General features: G+C 36.7%; 1 protein-coding gene across 1 annotated transcript; it reads left to right on the top strand.

Annotated features, from left to right (window-relative positions):
* The first annotated feature begins 216 nt into the window (after positions 1 to 216).
* On the top strand, positions 217 to 21954 carry LOC306843760 (lactation elevated protein 1 homolog B-like). Its single transcript, XM_079375415.1, has 13 exons — positions 217 to 355; positions 2124 to 2431; positions 3471 to 3522; positions 3684 to 3785; positions 4315 to 4442; positions 7326 to 7425; positions 10812 to 10870; positions 17011 to 17093; positions 18173 to 18243; positions 18436 to 18536; positions 21083 to 21223; positions 21415 to 21528; positions 21749 to 21954. The coding sequence occupies exons 1-13, from the start codon at positions 241 to 243 to the stop codon at positions 21875 to 21877; spliced, it is 1503 nt and encodes a 500-aa protein (XP_079231541.1). The 5' UTR covers positions 217 to 240; the 3' UTR covers positions 21878 to 21954.
* The last annotated feature ends 937 nt before the right edge of the window (positions 21955 to 22891 follow it).

Genomic DNA, 22891 nt, shown 5'->3' with positions numbered 1-22891 from the left:
GTTTCTCTATTATTGTTTATAACCGCCTGCAGAATAATATCTCACATTTATTCACGAATAAGCTAAGATTTTGATTTTGCCTCAGTGTATATTTGTAAAAACATATTTGTTATGTATTGTAACGTGTTTGTGACTTATACAAACCTGAAAGAACAACATGCAGAGCAGATGTCTTCTCCATAAAGGGATATAAGGTGTCAGTGTACAGAGTTCAATAAAGTTATTAGGTTTTGAATCAACATGGCGGCATACGGGTTGCTGTGGACAACGAGATGTGTTTTAAGACTTAGCGTTACTTTCAAAAAGACAAGTTTGTCGAGAGGAGTTTGGTGTGAACGGTTTAAGGCCGTTAGAGGTGAGCATGAATATTGTCCTGTCACGGTCAGTGCTGATACGGTCAGTACACACACACAGACACACACACACACACACACACACATGTTGGTTTTTGACTCTCCATAGGAGTAATGGTTTTTATACTGAACAAACTGTGTGTGCTATTGCCCTCACCAACCCTACACCTAAACTTAGCCCTCACAGGAGACTTTGTGCATTTTTAGATTTTCAAAAAAACACAATTTAGTATGTTTTTTAAACCTTTTGAATTACGGGGACAGGCAGTGTCCTCATAAACCACTTTCATATTGTAATACCTCTGTCATACCCATGTCATTATACAACTTTGTGTCCTCATAAACCACATAAACATGCGCGCACACACACACACACACACAGAGGTATTGTTTTTGTTTTGGATGAAAAATGAGAGTAGCTACTATACTGGAGTATGAAGAATTTATGACTTTGTATAATCTTCCTCTGCCAGCTAGACCTTTCAATTCTGTCATCAAAAGTTTGTCTCCAAGTTATGTGCATTTATTTAAAACATACCTTTGCTTTAATGAGAGAAAAACAATTATTCCCAAACTTTTATTGGATGGACTTTGTCGTCTTGATAAAATAAATAACAGTAAAGGGATGGTTATATTATTCAGTATATACATCCCCTAGATGTAATTTTTTTCATAGTATTCATTGGAAGAAAGCATGGTTACTCCCTGAATAAATTAGCATTTCTAATAAGATACAAGGTAAGGTGCATTTTAAGATTTTGCATAATGTCTATCCAAAAAACTGCCAAATTGTTTGCAAAATGCTATCCAACTAACTTATGTGTATTCTCCAAAGTTGAGAAATAAACTTTACTTCATTTATTCTATCATTGGAATTCGATTAAATCTCTTTGGAAGTAACTTAAAATATGATTTAAAATTTCTGCTGAAAGAAAGGTATATTTCTGTATTTTTCTGTCAGTGATCATGCTATTGATCTTGTTGTTATTTTTTTGTTGTTATTGCATTGTAAAATTTTTATTCACCTAGGTTACCTAGATTTTATGTCTTTCTTTCTGAGATTTTGCTTATTGTTAAATCTCTTAAACTCATTGATAACAATAAGAATAACAAGTTTCTTAAGGCTTATGATGATATCTTTCTTATTGGTTTAGGTGTTGTTTTTTCCCCTTTATGTTATTTTATTTCAACGCAGTGCTGTTTTAACAAAAATAGCCTTAATAAATTGTAAAACAAATTTATTTATTTATTTATTTATTATTATTATTATTATCCAAGCTGTCGGAAAGATTGTTAACTTTTTATTGTGCTGTATAAGTATATTATAGGAACACATTTCTTGAATCTTTCCAACTTTTAATTCTTTTAAGTTTAAAGGTCTCGTATATCTTTTACAGCTGTAAATTATGCAGTAGGCAGTAATTTTTTTTTTTTTTTAAGCACTTATTGTTTATTTATTGTAATGTATAGTGTGACCATATTTTATTACAAGATATGTTCACTTGTGTTTTGCATAAAACATAGTGTAAATTGTCATTATTTACTCATATTAAAATTAATCTCTTATGTCACATATAATAGCTGTTTAGTGAATCTACTGTTCTGCATTTATCAGTTACAACATCTTCACAGTCTTATTGTGAAATGTTAAGGAATTGTTATTAAGTATTATGTGATATAAGCACTGTAAAAATCCCTAAATGAATAGATCTCAAATATGCATTTAACAACATATTCTTGTTTTTTAATGGTATTCAACATTTTTTGCAGGACATACATCTAGATCAGCACCTTGGGCTGCTCATGGTGGACTCATCAGCCACTATGACAGCCTTGTCTGCTCCGGGTCACTGCGAGAGGATGATCAACAAAGAGCTGCACTTCTTCAGTTAGAACAGTTAAACAGAGTGATGACAGACTATACCAACATCCCGATCCTTCTCCCACAACCTAAAGACTGCTTACATAGTCAACCCACCTCAGAACTGAAGAATAATACAAGTAAATTAAACCTTTGCAGTCCTCAAGAAAAGATGTCAAATGAAAAAGAAGACAGAGATGTTGACAACACACAAGAGGTATGGGTTTATATGTGCCAAACTGAGCAGTGCAATCTGTGAATGTTTACAGTGAAGAAAAAGCTTAGCAGTCCAACCTTCAGTCAGACCCCAGCTCTTGCACTGTGCCATTGCCTAATTTGCTGTGGGACTGTTGTTTGTAGGTCAAAGCAGCTTCAGCCTGTTTGTGTTTGTGGGGGTGGAGAGTGGGAGGAAAGACCAGACCAAGCACTTGCTGGATCACAGCACGGCCCCCTACTGAGTCAGGACACCCCACCTATCCCTCGCCTCAGTAATGAGGGGTCGCCATTGTCTGGGAAAGAGATTCCCAGCTCCACTTTCAATATGGGGAAATAAACATAAACATGTACAGCAATGTGCTCTTGTGTTGATTATTTAGGGTAAAAAGGGCGAAACAAAGTAAATGAATAAATGCATTCTTTTCGTTTAAAAGTAAAAAAAGTTATTTTTCCAAAAAATGATTCAAAATCCTAAAGTCATTGTTTATCTAAAGCATTACCAGAGCAAACAACAGATCATTTGTGAAAGAGAGTGGAAAAGAGAGCCTAAGAGTGTTGGCATGTGAACTTTTTCCCCTTGGCTGCGTCCTGTGAAAGTGTAGAGCATGACTCCACCTTGTGGACCCGTCCCTGACAGGGCCTGTGTCCGCTCTCTCTGTCTCTTCACTGTGTTTGTCCACTCTACCGTGACTGGACCACTGCCACCAGCCACAATAACGAGCTACAGAGAGTTCTGGAAGTCAGTGAGAAGTCACACGCTGTCATCCAAGAACGCTGCGCCTCACTGCTCAAAGAGCATTCACCCCACTGAAAAAAAAAAATCAGAATACGGGCATTAGGATGTCAGCTCTCTGTCTTTCCTGAATGATCAATTGTCTGCAGCCACAGACAGTTCTGGACGGGCTCATCAAACGCCTTGTACTTGACAAAATCAAACCACAAGATGTGTTTGATATAAGCTACGTAGGCTAAAATGTGCTGAAGCAAACCAGCTTTTTACAGCGTTAAAGAAGATGGTAATATTTGCATTTATTTTACAGGAGTGCCCAAAACCACATCCTCCCCACGGCTACTATATCCATGGTGATGTTGGTAAGCTTAAGTTGGTTTTTTTTTTTTTTTTGTAGCTGTGGCAGCAAAATGATTATTCATTTTAAACATATAAAGCATATAGAGTTTGGAGGGATTGGACTGGACTTTACATTGGAGAGGCCAATTAATGCTTATTCTGTGTTTTGTTTCATAATCAATAGGTACTGGAAAAACAATGATGATGGATCTTTTTTACTCATTTGTGGAAAACAGAAGAAAAAGGAGGGTTCATTTCAATGCATTCATGTTAGACGTACATAGAAGTAAGGCCTGTTCTCGAGTAATTGTGGATATATAAATGCCATAGACACTACTATTCAAAAGTTTGGCATTGACATTTTTTGTTCTGGGTCACAAAAAATTCTGTAAAAATGAGTAAAATATTAAAACATTACAATTTAGTCGGTTTTTAAATGTATGCTAAAATGTAATTTATTCCTGTGATGGCAAAGCTGAGTTTATATAAATATGAATATATATAAATGTCTTTAACATGTGAGCAACTTAATGTGTCTTTGCCAAATAAAAGTATAATTAATAAAAACTGATCCAAAACTTTTGACCAGTAGTGTATATTTACCTCATTCCATATTAATCAATTTGAAGTAGTACTATTTTTATTTTTTTACAAGTAGCAAACTAACATGCCTGTTATCATGCATGAATAGCAATTAAGGAAAATAACAGCATAAAGTAGAATAGAGTCCTCTGAGTTAAAAACTTAGATTTTGTCTACGTTCTGAGAGCATTTGCATTTATTTCTATTGACTGTAATTTGTGCACTGCGTTCAGGGATCCACAAACTGAAACGGAGCCTGCCAAAGCGACGGATAGGTAAAATGACAATGTATGACCCCATCTTTCCAGTTGCCATGGAGATCGCAGAGGAAACCTGTCTCCTATGCTTTGATGAGTTTCAGGTGAGGGCAGGAGTAGGGAAATTGGCAGGGTGAAGAGTTTGTAAAATTGTTACAAAAAAAGTTAAAATTTTAATGCATATTTTCTGTGTGTTCATGCCTGAGTGAGGGGAATATTGTGAGCTGCAGAAATCCCAAATATAGAAAGAATGTGCTGATGCTATGTTTATATCGATGTAGTTCATCTGACTAGAGTGTGGAATAGCTCTTCATAGAAATAAGCCTTGTTCATTTTGGAGCCATCTAGTGGAGTCAGATACCTTCACACTGAGCTGAAAACACATGCTGAGGCCACAGATAATCAAGATTAGAAAAAAACTAGAATTAAACAGAAAATTGTGTTCTTTGCGAGCCCTAAAAGATGAATAAAATGAAACGTCAGATATGTTTTTGTAGATTTAAACCAATCAGTCAGCCCATTTCTCAATCAAATAATCAATATTTTCCTCACGGAATAATATCTATTAATCATTATCTATTTTTTTGTTCTCTGGTTCAGTATCAAAGTGGTGTTTATTGATTTCTAAAAATGTCCTGTTATCTTAATAATATTACATGCAGTACTTCAAATAACCTGTGTAGACTTCATTTCTGATAATCAAGAGCTCATTCTCTCACTGCCTAAGGATGAAGGTGCTCCTCTTTTTATTAATGGCTTTTAAATTGAAATGTTTACCTCAGACCCGATCGCGTTCATATATTTATTTAGTATGGGTTCTCATTATTGCCTGAAAGCTCACCTCGCCAATCGTCGTTTGCGGCAATATGGAAAGCACACAGATTTTGTTTATGATGCATAAATGAGGAGCTGACAGCCCCTTACCAATCAGGAGCCACTGCCACTTAAGCATGCAAATGAGGCATCGAGTTTCAGTCGGCCCCTCTTGCTTCCTTGAGTGAGGGGTAATGGAGAGCGACTATGGCGGGTCGCATGCATCCATGCCTCTTAAATGCTAATGAAATTTCTCCATTCTCTTCATTAGTCCAGCATCATTATCAGTAATTTGTAGCCTTCCCCTTTTGTCCCTCTCCACTCCCTTAATGAATGCAAGGTATTGAGAGAAGGACCAAGAGAGATATAGAAAGAGGAAGAGCGAGCAGAAAGCGCTTGAGGCATTGTCTCAGGCCCCTGTCAGTCGCCGGGTGAAATTACTCATCAACAGAGTTGTGTAAGTAAAGGTTTAAGATCAAAAGAGTGCAATTTGGCACCCGTGTGCGCCACACAAAAGTGACTCTTTGCTGGCGTAATTGGATGCTCATTTGAATATCCGTGCCGTTGTTTTCGCTGTCGTCCACAACAACGCCACACAGAGGGCTTTCTTGCACTCAACCTGGCAATCAATACTCCGAGACTGAAAGTGTGTGTGTATACACACTCGCACATGAGTGTCGTGGTGCCTGTGCAACAAACAAAAAACAAATACAGGATGGATGAAAAGGTCATAATTAAATGACTCCTTTGAAATGAAGAATAGAAGAGGACGGTTAAAGGAAATGTGATCCAATTTATGCCGTAGCACCTCGTCTTTGTAACCGACCACCATTCCGACAACACGCACGCACGCCCTCCACCTTGCCGCACGTAAAGCCACTATAGAAGATGGGTTCTAATTGGATTTGATGGGGCCGAAGGTTTAATATGCAAAAAAGGGAAACACTTCAATATAAGAAAAACAACATATGCTGGGGGTATGGCAGTCATAAGTGTGTCCTTCTAAGAATAGTAGAGCTCAGTGAATGAGGAGATCTTCTACATGACAAAAACATCCCCGGCCCCAAATTTGGCTCCTCGTTGCCAGATATGCAAACGCTAATCAAGTATTAATGCGACGCAAGGAGAAACTCTATATGCGTTTTGACTAAATGCATTTCAACCCTGAAAAAGTAGCAGAAACGTGGGAGAAGATGAGAGCGGTCCATGGTCGATCTCATTGTCTGTTATTGACTAAAGGGCTCCTTTTGTCAGGGGAGGGTCAGCAGCCCCAGTTTTGCTGCAGATGTGTGTGAGGCAACAGCTCGCTGCTGTGAAAAAGGCAACGTTTAAATGATAATAATGAATGATGATGATGAAAATGATAATAATGAAAGAACCACTCATCCTCTCGCTTCTGAGATTCAGGGACAGCCATGCCAGGCCCTCAATGGCACAATGGGAGCGCATCTGTGTGTGTGTGTGTGTGTGTGTGTATATGTATTTGTCTCTGTGTGGCCATCTGGCTGTCATTGTGCCACTGATTTTACCTCGAAACACTGTTTATTTATTTATATATTTATTTATGTATTCAATTATTTACCTTTTTCAGCGCTTTGGCCACTTGTCCTTGTCTCTAGCAGAAAGCCGCGGCTCTGTGTGGCCATTTTACAGTCAGGTGGAGTGGCTTTGTGTCTGTCCTGCATCTGTGTGCGAGCGCATTGGGGAGGGTGATGTCAAAGGACCTTGGCCGAGGCTTTGGTTTTAAAATGCAACGACACCTGGTTTTCGCTCATTCATTCGCATGTACACGCATGCACAAGTGCACATGCATGCGCACAATTGTGGTAATTAGCTCAAAGCAGAGGAAGGCCAAAGGGGAGAGAGTTGCACCTCGCTCATCTCCAGCTAATACACCTGTGCTCGCTCTCATAGTGTCTGACTGTCCTGCCTAGAGGATAGAACAGAAGCTATAGGTCGCTTTAAAGGCAACATGAAATTAAAACCAACCTATTTACTGCATTAATACGCATTCATTTGTCTTTATTACAGTTTGCCAAAAATTCTGTTGAATTTGACCTTTTCCTATTAACTTTTACATGTTCGGGAAATGGGATGCAGAATATGGGTTACTATAATAAAAATTTTCTTCAGAGTACATTGAATAATAATTGTCTTTTTTTATTTTTCTTCAGGTGGTGGATATAGCCGATGCTGTGATTCTGAAGCAGTTATTTGAGGGCTTGTTCAAGTGTGGGGTCGTGGTTGTGGCAACCTCAAATCGACCACCTGACGGTAGGGAGAGAAACTGGTGTTCGAATGTCCAGGTCCATGCAGAAAATCTGTGATTTTTCAATCTTATTATTTAATCCTAGAAATAATATGCCTGTCATTACTACATAAACTTCATATTTTCTTCACTTTTTTTATTACTTTCAAATTAGGTGTACTTGTTTAGCTGTAACATGTAGGAGAAAATTATTAAATATGCGCAACTTTTTTGTTAGTTTTTAAAGAAATTAATACTTTTATTCAGCAAGGACACATTAAATTGATCAAGAGTGATAGTGAATACGTTTACATTGTTACAAAAAAATCATGAAGATTTCTGAAGGAACTTATGACAATAAAGACTGGAGTAATGGCTGAAAATTCAGTTTTGCTATAACAGGGATAAATTACATAAAAAAATATATACAAATTAGTTTAAATTGTAATAATATTTCATAATATTACCATTCTAATGTATATTGGTCCAATAAATACACCCTTTGAAAGAGACTTCTTTCAAAAACATTTTAAAAATATCATACCGACCCCAACGTTTTAAACTGTGGTGAAAATATATGTGTAAATAATTCATAATTCATAACCTTTTTGCAAAAACAAAAACAAATCTGACAATAAAAGCAATTTATTCCTTTCATTTCCTGCATCAATTTCCAGGGTTAAGTGCGTGTTTTCTGATACTGACCTGTCACCTACACAGTACACATGACTCTTGTACATTTTCACCTTGTATTGTTCGCTGCCAACTTCCCAACAATAGACCACCAAACCTTTCTCATTCTCTTCATTCTTTTGTGTGGCCTGAAAGTAAAACATGTTCCTAAACTACACGTCCTTCTCGTGTTCTAATCCAGTTCTACACCATCTCGTGTGTCAGGATTTTATTTCTTCTTTTTCACTCCTTTATAAAGTTCACCTCCCCTTTAAGTCACTCGTTGGTTAATCGCTGTATTTTGATGCCATGATGTTTGAGGTCTATTGATAATCCACGTAAAGTCTCTCACTCCTTTTCTGCTTTTTATTGCTGTCTTCCTTTCTTGCATACACTCAAACACCTGTCACTGGCTGTTTCTCTGTAGTGGATTACATGAAACTAATCTGAGGAGTGTTATTTAGGCCTGAAATACAATGACGACTGCATCCATCTGAACTTTAAACCCTTAGTTCTTCAGTAAACCATTTCCTATGTGCTTTTTGATGTAGCTTGAGGAATGATTCACCCCAAAATGAAAATTTACATTATTTACTCACCTGTATGACTTTTTTGCTTCTGTGGAATACAAAGGTGGTTATCTAGAAGAATGTCTAAGCTGTTGTTTTCCATATAGTGAAAGTGAATGGTAACCAAAGCTGTCAAAGGAAAAGAGTAGCTTGGACATTCTTCTAAATATCTCATTTTGTGTTCCATAGAGGAAAGAAAATCATACAGGTTTAAAATGACGTGGGCGATGTGTTTGGATGAACTATCCCTTTAAATCATGTGGAAACTTCAACCTCACCGCCATCAAAGATTTCTCGCCTATACGCCGTTCATCATAAAACGAGGCAACTTTATTTGATACCCGCTTGAACGTGAGCAGTTAGTCTTTTATCTCTCTCCACCATTCCCACTCTTTTCTTCCTCTGCCTCATTGTTGATTCAACAGATGCTGTTTTTTGCAATTGCTGTGATGTTACATTAAACTGGAGAGGGAGAGTGATAAGGGTAGAGATAAGACACTCCTTCTGCCTTTCTCTTCCCTGTCTCTGTCTTGGAGCGCTGCTAATGTCTTGTTGTATGAAGTGGCCTTGTGTGCCGAGTACAAAACAGTGAGCGGCAGTTACATAAAGAAACCCTCTCCTAACATTAACCAGCCACAGAGAACAAAGCCTACGCTAAAACTTAATAGCCATCTTATTCCATTTTAATTAGGTGACTAATGGATAGACGGGTACACATGAAAGATGGGAGGGAGAGAGATGGCACCGAAAGAGATTGCTCGTTTATTGATATAAAGATGCTAAACTGAAGAGCCATTAAAGAGGCTTGCGTGTTTGAACTTGGATGTTTGTCATCGCCCAAAACCGTTTCTTCAGGTAAAGCGAGGGAAATGGATGGACAAATGTGAAAGAGGGTGCACTTCACTAACTAAATCTTTAAATGACCCTTTAGTTATACAGCAGGATAATATGATTAAACTGCTGAAAGAAGTGTAGAATTCATTCATGGAAGCATCTGGATCTGCCTGTTTTTTTAAATAATATAAATGTATATGGATTATTTAATGACATACAGTAGACGATTGAGAATCATCAAATACATAACCTAGGTAAAGTTTAATAAGAAATATTTTAATTATGTTTAAACAGCTTTTAAAATGTCTAAAAATAAAAATGACTTATTGCAGATTCATCTTAGAGCAGTGGTGCTTAAACGTTTTGATTTCAGGGCCAATATGGAAAAACGCCACGATTTTTCCAGTTGTTCATAATTTTATGGATATATTTTCAAAAATATGCTAAATAAATAATCTTGTTTTGAACTTTTGCTACTTTCTTATGTCTAACAAGTAACACTTAAGTGACTGCCCACATTTACACATTGTGTTACAAAGTAAAGGGGCCATGTATATTTAAGTCTGAATGTACAGTGGCCAAAAATAGCCCTTATAAATAAAAATCAGCGACAAAAAATGGCCAAGAAACACAAACCACTTCTACTTTGACTTACTGTTTTGGTACAACATTTATGTGTGGATGTTAAGGAGTATATAGGATGCCTTAAAATATCTCTCAGTAAGTAAGGTTCGTCCCAGTTTGCTTTGCTCCTGTATGAATCACTTGAATGATTGCCTCCAGATGCCTATGGAAATCTGTTCTTTCATAGTAAGATCCCTATAGCATGCTTTCATTTCTTGGGTGAGAACTGGCCGAACGTGTCTCACTGGACTGTTTATAGCTCAACATGCCTCTGTTATGACAGTTCTGTTTCCTTTATATTTTCTTGCCCACAGCAGCTTTAAACAAGCTTTTACAGCACAGAGAGAAGCATATACTCATCACGGTCTCTTTATATCTGTGTGTGTGCGTGTGTGGTTTATCATGCCCGTGTGGCTAATTGAAGTCTCCATTCACCGTAATGCAAGTTTATTGTCTGTGCAGAAAGAAAAAGACTTCTTCTCTTGAGCTCATTGTTTGGGAATGTAATGAATTTCATGTACTGCCTTTCTCCTGCGCTGCCCACAGAAATCAATTTCTGCCTCTCCTCGTCCCTTTTGTCCCTCCTCCCCTCCCGTCCCTCACTTCATCAATAGACACTTTATTTGCCAATCATAGATGGAAAATGACATTATGAGGAGGCTAAAGAGTGAATCTAACCAGCATTTCTCCCTCTCATGCTCTCTCTCTCTCAGAACTGTACAAAAACGGGCTTCAGAGGGCTGCTTTTGTGCCTTTCATTGGCGTACTCAAGGTAAAGACAAAGTCATTCTCTCAGTTAATTTATTTATCCTTTCATTCTATCTCCATCTCTCTCTCTCTCTTCATGTTTCCTCCTCTGCTCTGTCTGGTTTTTGATGTATTTTATTCACAGGTAAAAATACACAACCCCATATGTGTTTGCAAAAACGCACAAAACAGAAAAAAGGCAGCTTTGATCATACCTGGAGATGAGAGCAACAGACAGAGAGAGTGTGACAGACATGGAGGCCGTTTAATGACTGGCGTGGGTTGGCTGGAATGAGACGGCATTGGGTGAAGCTGCTTGCATTTCAAAGTGTGCCCGGCCATGGAAGCCAGCAATGCTCTGATCTGCTTTGCAAGTTAATTGTATTATTTTAAGCAGGTATTGGCATTATCCTGTGTGCTGTCTGGGTAATTACCATCATCCTGCGACAGCTTTCCATCATAAATAATCAGACCATCATTTTCAGGCATTTTACAGCAGGCCACATTCTTGCACATTTGATTGGTATCAACACACCGAGCTCAATGCGTTTTAACGTTGATTGGCTTGTTCTATAGGTAAATATTGAGCATGCTGTTCAAGAAATAGTTCACACTAAAAAGAAAATTTGCTGAAAATGTACCCACTCTCGGGTCATCCAAGATGTTGATGAATTTTCTTCTTCTTCATCAGAAAAGATATGGAAAAATGTTGCATTACATCATTTGCTCATCAATGGATTCTCTGCAGTGAGTGGGTGCTGTCGGAATGCCAAAAAAAAGTTTAAATTTACTTGTGGATTATAGTGATGTTTTTATCAGCTGTTTGGACTCTCATTCTGATGGCACCCACTCACTGCAGAGGATCCAATGGTGAGCAAGTGGTGTAATGCTAAATTTCTCCAAATCTGTTCAAATGAAGAAATCAACTCATCCACATCTTGGATGACCTGATGTTTGAGTAAATTTTCAGCAAATTTTAAATTTTGGTTTGTCACAATTGCATGGGGAGCGCTATTGGCAATTCAAACCAGTCATCCTTTACATGTTTCTTTTCACACTCTGATCTTGAAGAGCGACAGAATAAGAGGATGCTTTGATGACTGGCAATACAATGTCTTTCTAATCCACATTATATCCTAGTATTCCTCGTAGTTAAAGGACACACCCCCCCCCCTCTCTCTGTAGAATGTCCTGAAAATAAAAGCTGCTAGATGCTTCATTCAGGTTGTGATTTTTCTCAGTTTGACCTCCTGGATCTTTTATGGTCAGTGGCCCAACACAGTCACTCTGGTTCAGACCGTCTCTGTCAAATCCCTGGGGTCCTTAAAGTCACCCTCTATTCTGGCCTGTGTTAATCTCGCCTGGTAATAGTGCTGAATACATCTCGTCCTGCGTTGCACCTCTAATGTTTGAGCTTCTTTGTTAGGCCATCTGGTTTTAAGGCAACCCAGGATCCCAGTTCAGGGTAACTAGGGTGGCCCAAGTGCCTCCTCTCATGCCTGGTCAACCCTAATAATGTGTGACAGACTTACTGAAATGCACTCACTGGCTCTTGACTGTTCTCCTTCTATATATCTTAATCTCTCTTCAGGGTGGTAATGTTTATTTGTCTACAAAATATTATTCAAATTATTATTATTATTAGGGCTGTCAGTTCAACATTTTAATTCTGTATGAATAATTATGTAAATATGATTTAAAAACAAAAGATTTAAATATTAATTATTTTTTAATTATCTGCTACATAGTTTTTTAAGAAATCAACACTTCTACTCAGCAAGGCTTCATTAAATTGATCAAAAGTTATAGTAATGTTACAAAATATTTCTATTTCAAATAAATGAAATCTATTTTCTATTCATCAAAGAATCCTGAACAAAGTGGTTTCATGGTTTCCACAAAAGTATACAGCAGCACAAATGCTTTCAGCGTTAATAATAATTATTAGTTAATTATTTTAAAATCTAATAATATTAAAAATACTGTTTTTATTTCTAATCAAATAAAATGCAGCATTTATGTGCAAAAGAGACTTCTTTCAAAAAAAAAAAGCAGACTCCAAACTTTTGAACAGTGATGTATATTTAATAGATTATATAAACAATATTTTTTTTCTAAAGCCAATTGTCTATTCAGTGCTTTTGTCTAATGTCTTTGAATGAATGTTGATATATGTGGTCAATCTGATTGATTAATTTTGATTTGGCAGCCCTAATTATACATATTAAGTAAGGTCAGAACCCCTTATTGATTTTTAAGTTTTAAGCAACTTATCTGGTATCTTTTTTGTTCCTAGTGTTTTATTTAATTTTCTTTTACTTATTCAGTTTTTGCTCCAACCGACACATTATCATAGAGGTGTGATGACCTTATTTTTGCTCAAATGTCTGTCTTCATTTTGGCTAATTGCTTTTCTCTGCTGTTCCCCATGTTCCTTTGGTTATGGTTGTCTTGGTTTTATGTGTGTGTGTTTTCATGGTGAAGGTCTCTGGTGGGTAAGGATGAGTGTATGATGATTGAATGGTTTGAAGATGGAGCAAAAATGAAAAGAGGCAATTTATGTTGGATGGCTGCTATTGTTCCACTGACCTTTTGTTAACCTCCAATTTCTAATATTTTTTTTATCTTTGCTCTCTTTCAGATCCATTTTATCATAAAAATTTCTAAACTTTTACGGAAACCTTAAAGTAGTTGAAGAATGGTTGACTAGACAGACTGACTCCTTCTTGATCTGATTAATTAGAGGCAGTTAATAAAGACAGACCTATGAGAGACAACATAAACCATTCATAGAGAGAAGGACAGAGAAGTGGATGTCAGTAATGTCGCTGTCTCTTTTCTTGCTGCTGTTATTTTTTTGATCTGATGTCTAAAACCCGTTTGCACAAAGTCCAATTCAAAACTTTTTTTTTTTTTTTTTTAACCAAACTATACTGCTAAGTTCTCTGAAAATAATAAAACCTGAATGGCAGTGTTTATTAAATTAAGCAAAACATTGACCATAACTGCAATATTTTGGACTTAAAAGCGTTTTAGTCATGTTTTTCCTGTCAGAACTTCTGGCTTTGGTGTGAATAAGCAAAGTGGAAGACCAACATTTGAGGTGCCTTGACATTCATTAACAGTCACTCAAAAGATGTTGTTTTGCCAAGTCACCACTAAAGTTGGTCAGTCATGTTTTTAGCAGGCACAGATTAGCAAAGACTGAGGAGCGAGTGATTGTGATGGAGAGGATGAGGGCCGTGGCCTGTGGCCTCTGCGGAGGTCTGGGGGGTCCGTGCTTTCAAAGCGAGACAGATGTTCCAAGGGTGATGTTTCTTTAAGAGTCCTGGACAGGGCAAGGAGAGGTTGTGAGAACATTTTGAGTATGTTTTGAGTGTTCTGAGTAACTAACAAAGCCGGTTACATGTAAAGGGAATAGATAATTAGGCGTAATTAGTGCGTTCACGTCGTTAACCACCCCCATAGCTCTCTCTCTTTCTCTCCCTCACACACACACACACTAGTCACCTAATCTCTCAATACATTCACTCAAGACATGCACGCACACACAGAGAGAGAGACAAAATCACACACCGCAGTGGTAAAAACACTTTGATGTAAGAGGAGTCGTCCTGGACTCAAAAGCATAAAGGCAGTGTTTTAAGCTGTCTCTCGTTCTCTTTTTACCCCGCCCCTGCTTCCACCCCCCTTTTCTTTTCTCCTACCCACAGAGGCTGTAAGACACACAAAGATGAATGGACTACAACCTTTCCCCCCTGTCCCCCTTTGCCACCTCTCTTTTTCAGTTCTCCCACCGCGCGCTCCTTAAGCCAGCCTCTGTCAATCCGCCCCTCTTCCTCCCAAACAGGAGGGAAAAAAGCATCAAATGTTTTCGGCTGTCAGTAATGAGGTAGTGGACCTCATCAGGGTCCAATCGCCAGCTATCCTTGGCTTTTGTTGGAGCTCAATGGCAACCCTTGCTTTGAAAAACTCAAAGGCAACTTTTTTGAGGAGTGGAGAAGAAATAGAAAGAGAGAGCGAGAGAGCAAGACAGACAGAAAGAGAGACAGACTTCATTTTCATTCGAAATGGTTGTGCAGGGAAGCTGTGGGCATCCAGCACATGCAACGATAAGAACTCTTTAAAATAAACTTTGACTATAAAATTGATAACTGAATAATCAATTTTATTTATTTATTTATTTTTTTGTAATATCTGGGGCATTACAAAAACTAAAAAATATTACTGTTACTAAGAAAATAATTCTTCCACTTTTTATTTATATATATTTTTTTATTTTGCATATTTTTTCCCTTGCATATATGTCCATGTGACCTGACAGATCATTAAAAATGGTGTCTTCAGAAATTATACCTCCCTCTGTAAACGGACAATTTTTTTTAAATGTATTTATTATTTATTTTGCTGTTTGCAGAGGGATGTATAATCATTTTACAACTTTTGCAACATTGAGTTGGCTTGTCATGGGCAAATTTTGGAGTGAGGATGTGTTGTTAAAATAGGGGTGGTCTAATTCAGTGGTTAAGTCTGTTAAGAAAGTTGTCAACATGGCTGAAATTGTCCAAACAACAGCCATTAATCTTACTGACAGCAAGTGCTAGTGCTAAATCTAAAATGATATAATTCTAGTTGCCATTTTAATTCCATAGAAACAGGTTTTAGTTATTTATTAAAAGGTCAGTCAGTTAGAAGATCCTGTGCATTTTGAGGTGTCTGGCGGGTCTTGTTGAAGGCCGAGGACGTGCATCACATTTGCGTGGCAAAGTGCATTCTGAGTTGAGAAGGGCCGACGATGAAGATCTTTGAGGAGTTATGAGTCCTTAATGAACCCATCAAAGGCCATAATCATGCAATGATCCACAAGAGGACGTGTCTTCAACTGATTATAAAGAACCATGCGCTGGAATCATTACTGATTGTATTTCTCTCCCCCTCTCCCTCCTCACGATTACTCTCCTGTGAGATGGCCCATCAACCGTTAAGATATACAGGCGGAAATGGAAAGTTTTTACAAAAAGAAAAAAAAAAATTGACAGAATAGGGTATGCAGAGGAATAACCCGTTTTGATGGCTGCTGGGGAAGCGTGGTTGTCATGGCCGTGGAGGCTGTTTACATGGCGGCCTGGTGACAAGGTCGAGCGGGGTTGATGAAGTGACACTTTTCCTTTTGTGTTCTTCTGCTCGTGGTTTGTCAGCCTGTCATTACGGCTGATTCAGCCAATTGGCTCGGACGCGGAACTCTGCGCTCGAGAGAGAAAAGTTGACACGCTGGAGAATGGGGGGAAGAGGCGAGAGATACAGGAAGAAGAGGAATAGAGCGCTCCTCTCTCGCTCTGTGTGGTGATTGCTAATTATCTTTAGTTCAAGGAGGAGGGTGGCGGAAAATTCACTGATTTCATAATTCGCTGGAGCTGTCATTGAGGACTGATTCAGGCAAAGGCCTCTCGCCTAAATACCACATATTATCCACATCCTTTTAAAAATAATCACCCTTCCTTTTCATCAGTCATTTTTGTCATCGTTTCACCGGTATTTTGTTCCTTTTTAATGTTTTTTCTTCCTCGTCACAGAGGTTTGATATGCCGTGGTTCCACACAGTCACTCCATAAAAGTGAGCGATTAACATGTTTAACAGTGTTGACATAGTGTGCATATTTTATTTGACCCTTAACTACATATCAGTTTGTTTCAAAGATGCTATTTTAGCAGTAGAGTAATTTTGTATCGCACAAAAACAAGTGCAAAGATGCCATTATAAACTCTCTATACTTGCATTGTGAAATATATATATATATATATATATATATATATATATATATAGTTTAGACCATGTAAAATAATACTATGAATACCTGGATGCTAACAGTAGTTTAAAATCATTAGAAAAGTTCAAACTTAATGTATTTCTTAATTATATGGCTTACAACAGGATAATATGGATCACAGTATTATTTTGATATAGCAATTAAAATGTTTTATTAACCCACAGTACATGTGGCATTGTCACCCCCTAGGGGTGAGCTGTGTATTGCAATACAAAATACAAGCAAAACAGAACTACTCTTTTAAACTTGAAACTCATTTTACTCTTGAAACACTGTCACTTTCTCTCTTCTTATTTGTAACTATTCTCTTTTACCACATTTCTCCTTTACCGTACAGAAGCACTGTCATACCGTCAGACTTGACACTGGAATAGATTACCGGACAAGAGAAATGGAAGCAGCAGGAAAACTATACTACATGTAAGACAACTCTCTTTGTGAAAGAGTGATGGAACGACATTAAATTTACTTTTAAAACGCTGTAAGGTAGTTTGGGGCAATTGTAACTTTTATTTTCAGAAGTAATTTATTTGTTTGTTTGTTTGTTGGATGTCCAGTACTGTTTTTAATATTGATAATAATAAGAAATAACTTGTATTATTCCTGACAAATTATACATATACACTACCTTTCAAAAGTGTTAAATTAAAACTTTCAACAAGGGCACATTGAATCAAGAGTCAATCAAAAGTGACGGTAAATACATTTATATTGTTACAAAAGATTTCTATTTATCCAAAACCATGATCCGCACTCACATGAAAAGATTTCTATTTCAAATCAATTCTGTTCCACAAAAATATAAGCAGCACAACTTTTCTCAATATTTGTAATAATAAGAAATGTTTCCTGAGCACCAAATCAGCACATGAGAGTGTGAACCTGTAGTAATGGCTGTTGAAAATTAAGCTTTTTCCGTTTTATTTTGATTTTGATTTTTTTTATGAAATACAGGCAGCCTTAGTGAGCATAAGTCTCTTTCAAAAACATGAAAAAATCTTACTGATCCTAAACTTTTGAATGGTAGTGTATTTATTATACATTATACATCATATTTTTTGCTTCCCTTACCTAATGGAGCATTTATTTTACGATACATAAAAGTTTCTCATATAAAAATATGGCAGTTGTAATAAATCTGTTCTACTACTGCCTGAGAAGAGAAAACAACTGATAATAAATGGCAAGGGAAAGAATTACATATCATGTGTGCACATTAATCCAAATATAAACTCTGCGTCTTTTTCTGACTTATTATAAACCATTTATCTCAACAGCTGTTCTTTTAGAGGATGTTAATATGCATGAGTTTGTTGACACCTGATTGCTGCTCCCTCTTATTCACACTCTCTCAATGTTTGCATTTTGAATCCAACATCCTGTTCTATTGAGGCACTGTGAAAATTCAAACACAAGCCTTCAGCACGCACTGTTTGATGTGACCACTTCAAACCTGGTTAATTTCATATTCAATTATCTCTTTCACTCGCTTTCCATAGATCAAGTGAGCCTGATGCAGAGAATGCTGTCAATACACTGTTTGAGGAACTGGCGTACAGACAAAATGATGGTAAGCGAGTTAATTTGCCTTTGGATAGATGGGGGTTTTAAGGTTAAGAGTGGATGTTTCTTGACTTGGTGTGTGAGGTTGAATCTTGTAGTGTTGGCTGTTTTTATGTGCAGACGTTATCGTTTCAGTGCTAAAGTGTTAGATCTTTCTATTGCAGTCAGTAACTGTATGTCTGCCTCTAACCATTGATAGTAACCAGGCCAAGAGTGCTGAACGTGCAAGGAAGAAAAGTAACCCTGAGCAGAACCTGTGGAACCATTGCAGACTGCACCTTCCAAGAGCTGTGTGAGCGAGTGAGTGAGTAGAAAATGACATTCTGGTTTGTGGTGTCTTTTCCAGAACTTTTAGATGTGGATATAGGAGGGCAGTGGTTAAACTGGGAAGGAACAGCATTCTGGCACCTTATATTCAATAAAGGAATACTGTTTCTGCCCATTGACTCGCAAAGTCATATTTGTATATTTATTTGTATGTCTGTGTATTTATTTTTTTTTGCTTGATTTTTACATTTTATTTTTAAGAAAACAATATAAAGTTTGGGTTTCAATGAGATTTTAAGACACTTTTGACAGAAGTCTCTTACGCTTACCAAGGTGACATTTATTTGATCAAAAATACAGTAAGGATATTTCATTTTTAAAAATTAAAATTTTATTACAGTATATTAACTTTTTTCTATTTTAAAATATTTAGTCATTTATTCCTGTGATTGCAAAGCTGAAAAAGATTTCAGCAGCCATTACTCCAGTCTATAGTGTCACATGATCCTTCAGAAACTATTCTAATATGCTGGTTCGGTGCTCAAGAACCATTCTAACAATGTTGTCCATATTTTTGTGAAAACCATTTTTTTTTTTTCCAGGATTCTTCAATAAATAAATCATTTAAAGGAAATTTAAAAAGAGCATTTAATATAGTTTTTGCAACATTATTAATGTATTTAACAAAAGCAAAAAAGGCCTCTAGCACTAGCTTGCTCTATTCTATCGGTTTTCTTTTTATTTATTATATGATTTAAAAAACCCTTGCTATGTGTACTTCGTTAGGCTAACTGAGACTTGTTATAGCACTTGCGTATCATTGCTCTTTTGTTAGTTTTGATTGCTTCCATTGTGCTCATTTGTAAGTCGCTTTGGATAAAAGCGTCTGCTAAATGACTAAATGTAAATTTATTGCCACTATTGATCAATTTATTGCATCATTGCTGAATAAAAATAACTTACCCAAACACATTTCGAGTTTCAACACAGGCTATTATTTTTGGTATGGAAAGGAAGTCATGTCTTTCCTTTAGAATCATCTCCAGAATCATCACCAGATTTTAAAAATCCTCCAAAATCCCAGTTTAACCTTTGCTTACTCTTAAGGAAGGCTGATCCCTGGACAGTATACAAGGTCAACATATATTACCCTCTTAGGGAGCTTACTTTATTCTCTCTTATGTATCACTCTGCATTTTCCACTTAGTTTTCCATGTTCATCTACCACTACCACATCCATCATTTCACTCTCCTGATACGGTGTATTGCCCATGCCTTCATCCATCCATATCTCTACACCTTCAATTCACCATTGCAGCCCAGTGTATGGCTAGTCTAAAGCCAGCTTGTATGTATGTGTGTGTGCTTGTTTATGTATGTAACCTTGGACTTGGTTTATCAGTATGATGCTCCCTTTTTTGTTTGTGAAGGAAAGAAAGAATGAGTATGCTCCTCTCTAATGGAGCCGGGGCACTGTCTCTGCGTCCTTCAGTGCTTTTGAGAGCGCTGTTCACTTCAATGTACTGAGAGTGTGTGTGCGTTTGTGTGTGTGCATGTACATGTGTGGATTTGTCTGAAGAGTCCTCAACTTCTTCATCTTCATGGTCAGGCTAATGCAGTTGGGACTATGTCAGCATGTGTTAATGTGCCTTTCCACTTAGTTACCACAGAGATACATGCTGCCCAGAGAAGATACAGAATATAAGATGAAATAGAAGATTAGAGACTAAAATTCAAGAGGGAATAAGCACATGAGATGAGAGAGATGAATAGCTAAAAATGTATGTGCTGAAGCTTCAGAGACATCAGTGAAGTTTCCCTCTCAATCTTTGTCATGGTGGAGAGACCCCTGAAGATCAAGCAGATGAATTTGCATTTTATATTATATTTCCAAACATGATATACACTGTTCAAAAGTTTGAGGTAGGTAAGATGTTTTTAACGTTTTTGAAAAGTCTCATATGCTCATCAAGACTCTATTTATTTGATCAAAAATACAGTAAAAATTCTGAAAATCTATTGAAATTTAAAATGACTTCTATTTTATATATTTTACAATTTAATTTATTCATGTGATGCAAAGCTGAATTTTCAGCAGCCATTATTCAAGTCTTCATTGTCATGTCAGTGTTGAAAACAACTGTGCTGCTTAATATTTTTGTAAAAACCATGATGCTTTTTTCCAGGATCTTCTGATAAATTTAATTAGTTTGAAACTGATTTTTTTTTTTTGTAACAATGAATGTAATAGTCTTTTAACCAATTTAATGCATCCTTCATGCATTAATTTCTTTTTTTTAAAATCATCATTTATTCACCCTCATGTCATTCCACATCTGTATGACTTTCCTTCTTCAGTTTTGAATAATGTAGTGGTCTTTTTTACATTTAATTACAATGAATAGAAATCTAAAATGAAGCAAACGCTCATGAGAATGAGTAAATAAAGATAATTTTAGTTTTTTGATGAACTATCCCTTTAAGCAGAAGAGCTCACTAAATATGGCTAAACATCTCTGTTTAATCATTAATGTTATGTCATTTTTATTTGTGTTTGTGCGTTTATTTGTTGTCTACAGCCATTGGGTGCAGCTGATTATTTAGAAATCGCACGGCAGTTTGACATGGTCATCATACGGAATGTTCCTCACTTTCGAGTCGGAATGAAGGACCAGACTAGACGCTTCACCACACTCATTGACAACTTTTATGATCAAAAGGTAATGACTCTTCAAAACACATAATAACCCTGACATCCTTCAAACTCACACAGGCCTTAAACATGTTCATTTACAGAATCAAAAACACTTATTCATGTGCAATCCTCAAATACATTTCATAATACCTTTGTCATACTCTGTTAGCACCACCAACCTATCTTCATGGTTCAATTATGTGTTTAAACTCTCAGGTTAGAGTGGCAATATTGGCTGATGCACCATTACACTGCCTCCTTGATCAGGGACCGATGACTGGAGAGGAAGCAAGAGATCGCCTAATGATAGATGAACTCGGCCTGACTGATGTAATGACAACACCCTAACAGTGCCACCTCATGGCATTACATTATAATTCTGAAACTATACATAAACACATACTGACAGCAAACATTAATGTTGCATGCATATACATAGTCATGTATAGATAAAATCTCTCTGGTTTATTTTAATGAGCCTTGCTTCTTTATTAATTCCTGTAGAAATACATTTGTAATCATTCATCAGAACTTCACTTATTTTTCTCAGGAGGCCAGTGAGCGGCTGACATTGTTCACAGCAGATGAAGAGGTCTTTGCCTTCCAGAGGACAATATCTCGCCTTACAGAGATGCAGACAGAACAGTACTGGTTAAGTGGGGATCGGAGTCAAACATGAACTGGAACTCCCTCAAAGAAGAAAATTATCTATGGGTGCTCCAGAGCGGGATCAAAATTTCAAAAACAAAAAGTGGATTCCATTGCAAAACAAAAAATCCACATCCAGGCACTCACATAGCAAGCGAAGTACAAAAACTTTTATTAGACAGAGCTACATATTAAAAAAACACCAACGCATATCAGCCCAAGCAGGCCTTCGTCAGGGTGTGAACCCTGAAAAAGTTTTAAAATTAAACGTTTTTGTAATTCGCTTGCTATGTGAGTGCCTGGATGTGGATTTTTTTCTCTTTTTTTTTTTGCAATGGAATTCCACTTTTTGTTTTTGTTTTTTACCTCTTAATAGAGTCGACAGGAGAGTTTTTGTGGCCTCCTAAAACACTTGGGATGGTACATTTTCATCGCCAAAAACAGACTCTAAGCTTCATCTAATTACTTTATCACGTGGAATTGTCCATATGCTCACTTCACCATTAAATATGTAAAACTAAATATCATGGAATGCAGGAGGACAATGCATATGCTGCAAAGTAAGATGATGCCCAGCACCCTCTAGTGGATCATGTATTCTGTTTTATTTAGTATATCATGTACTTTGGAATACACTATCACTGTGGGAGATATATTTATATTTAAATGTTTGATGTCTAATGTGAATTTATGCAGTTGTGCTTCCTTAAATATCAACGCATGTTTCCATATTTAAGTAATAATAATTGCTATAAAAAGTAATAAAATAATTTACATAAAGTAATAATTATGGGCTAAAAGTTAAAATCATAAATTATGATTTTCCAAAGCATGATGTTTTTTTCTTATGTGGTGGAAATGGGCTTCCATTCTTAAGTTATTAAAATGTTTATGATAAAACTTTAAACTTTGGATGTAGTGGTAATGTTAATGAATCTCCACAAACAAATTTAATTTCATTTTACTTGACTTTTATTTTAATTTATTTTACTGTAATTTGTTTTTATTTTATTTTACTTGATTTTGTTTTGACCAACCATGATGA

The sequence above is a fragment of the Barbus barbus genome, assembly GCF_936440315.1.
Source record: "Barbus barbus genome assembly, chromosome: 24".
Classification (NCBI taxonomy): Eukaryota; Metazoa; Chordata; class Actinopteri; order Cypriniformes; family Cyprinidae; genus Barbus; species Barbus barbus.
This window is presented reverse-complemented; position numbering and strand designations above follow the sequence as displayed.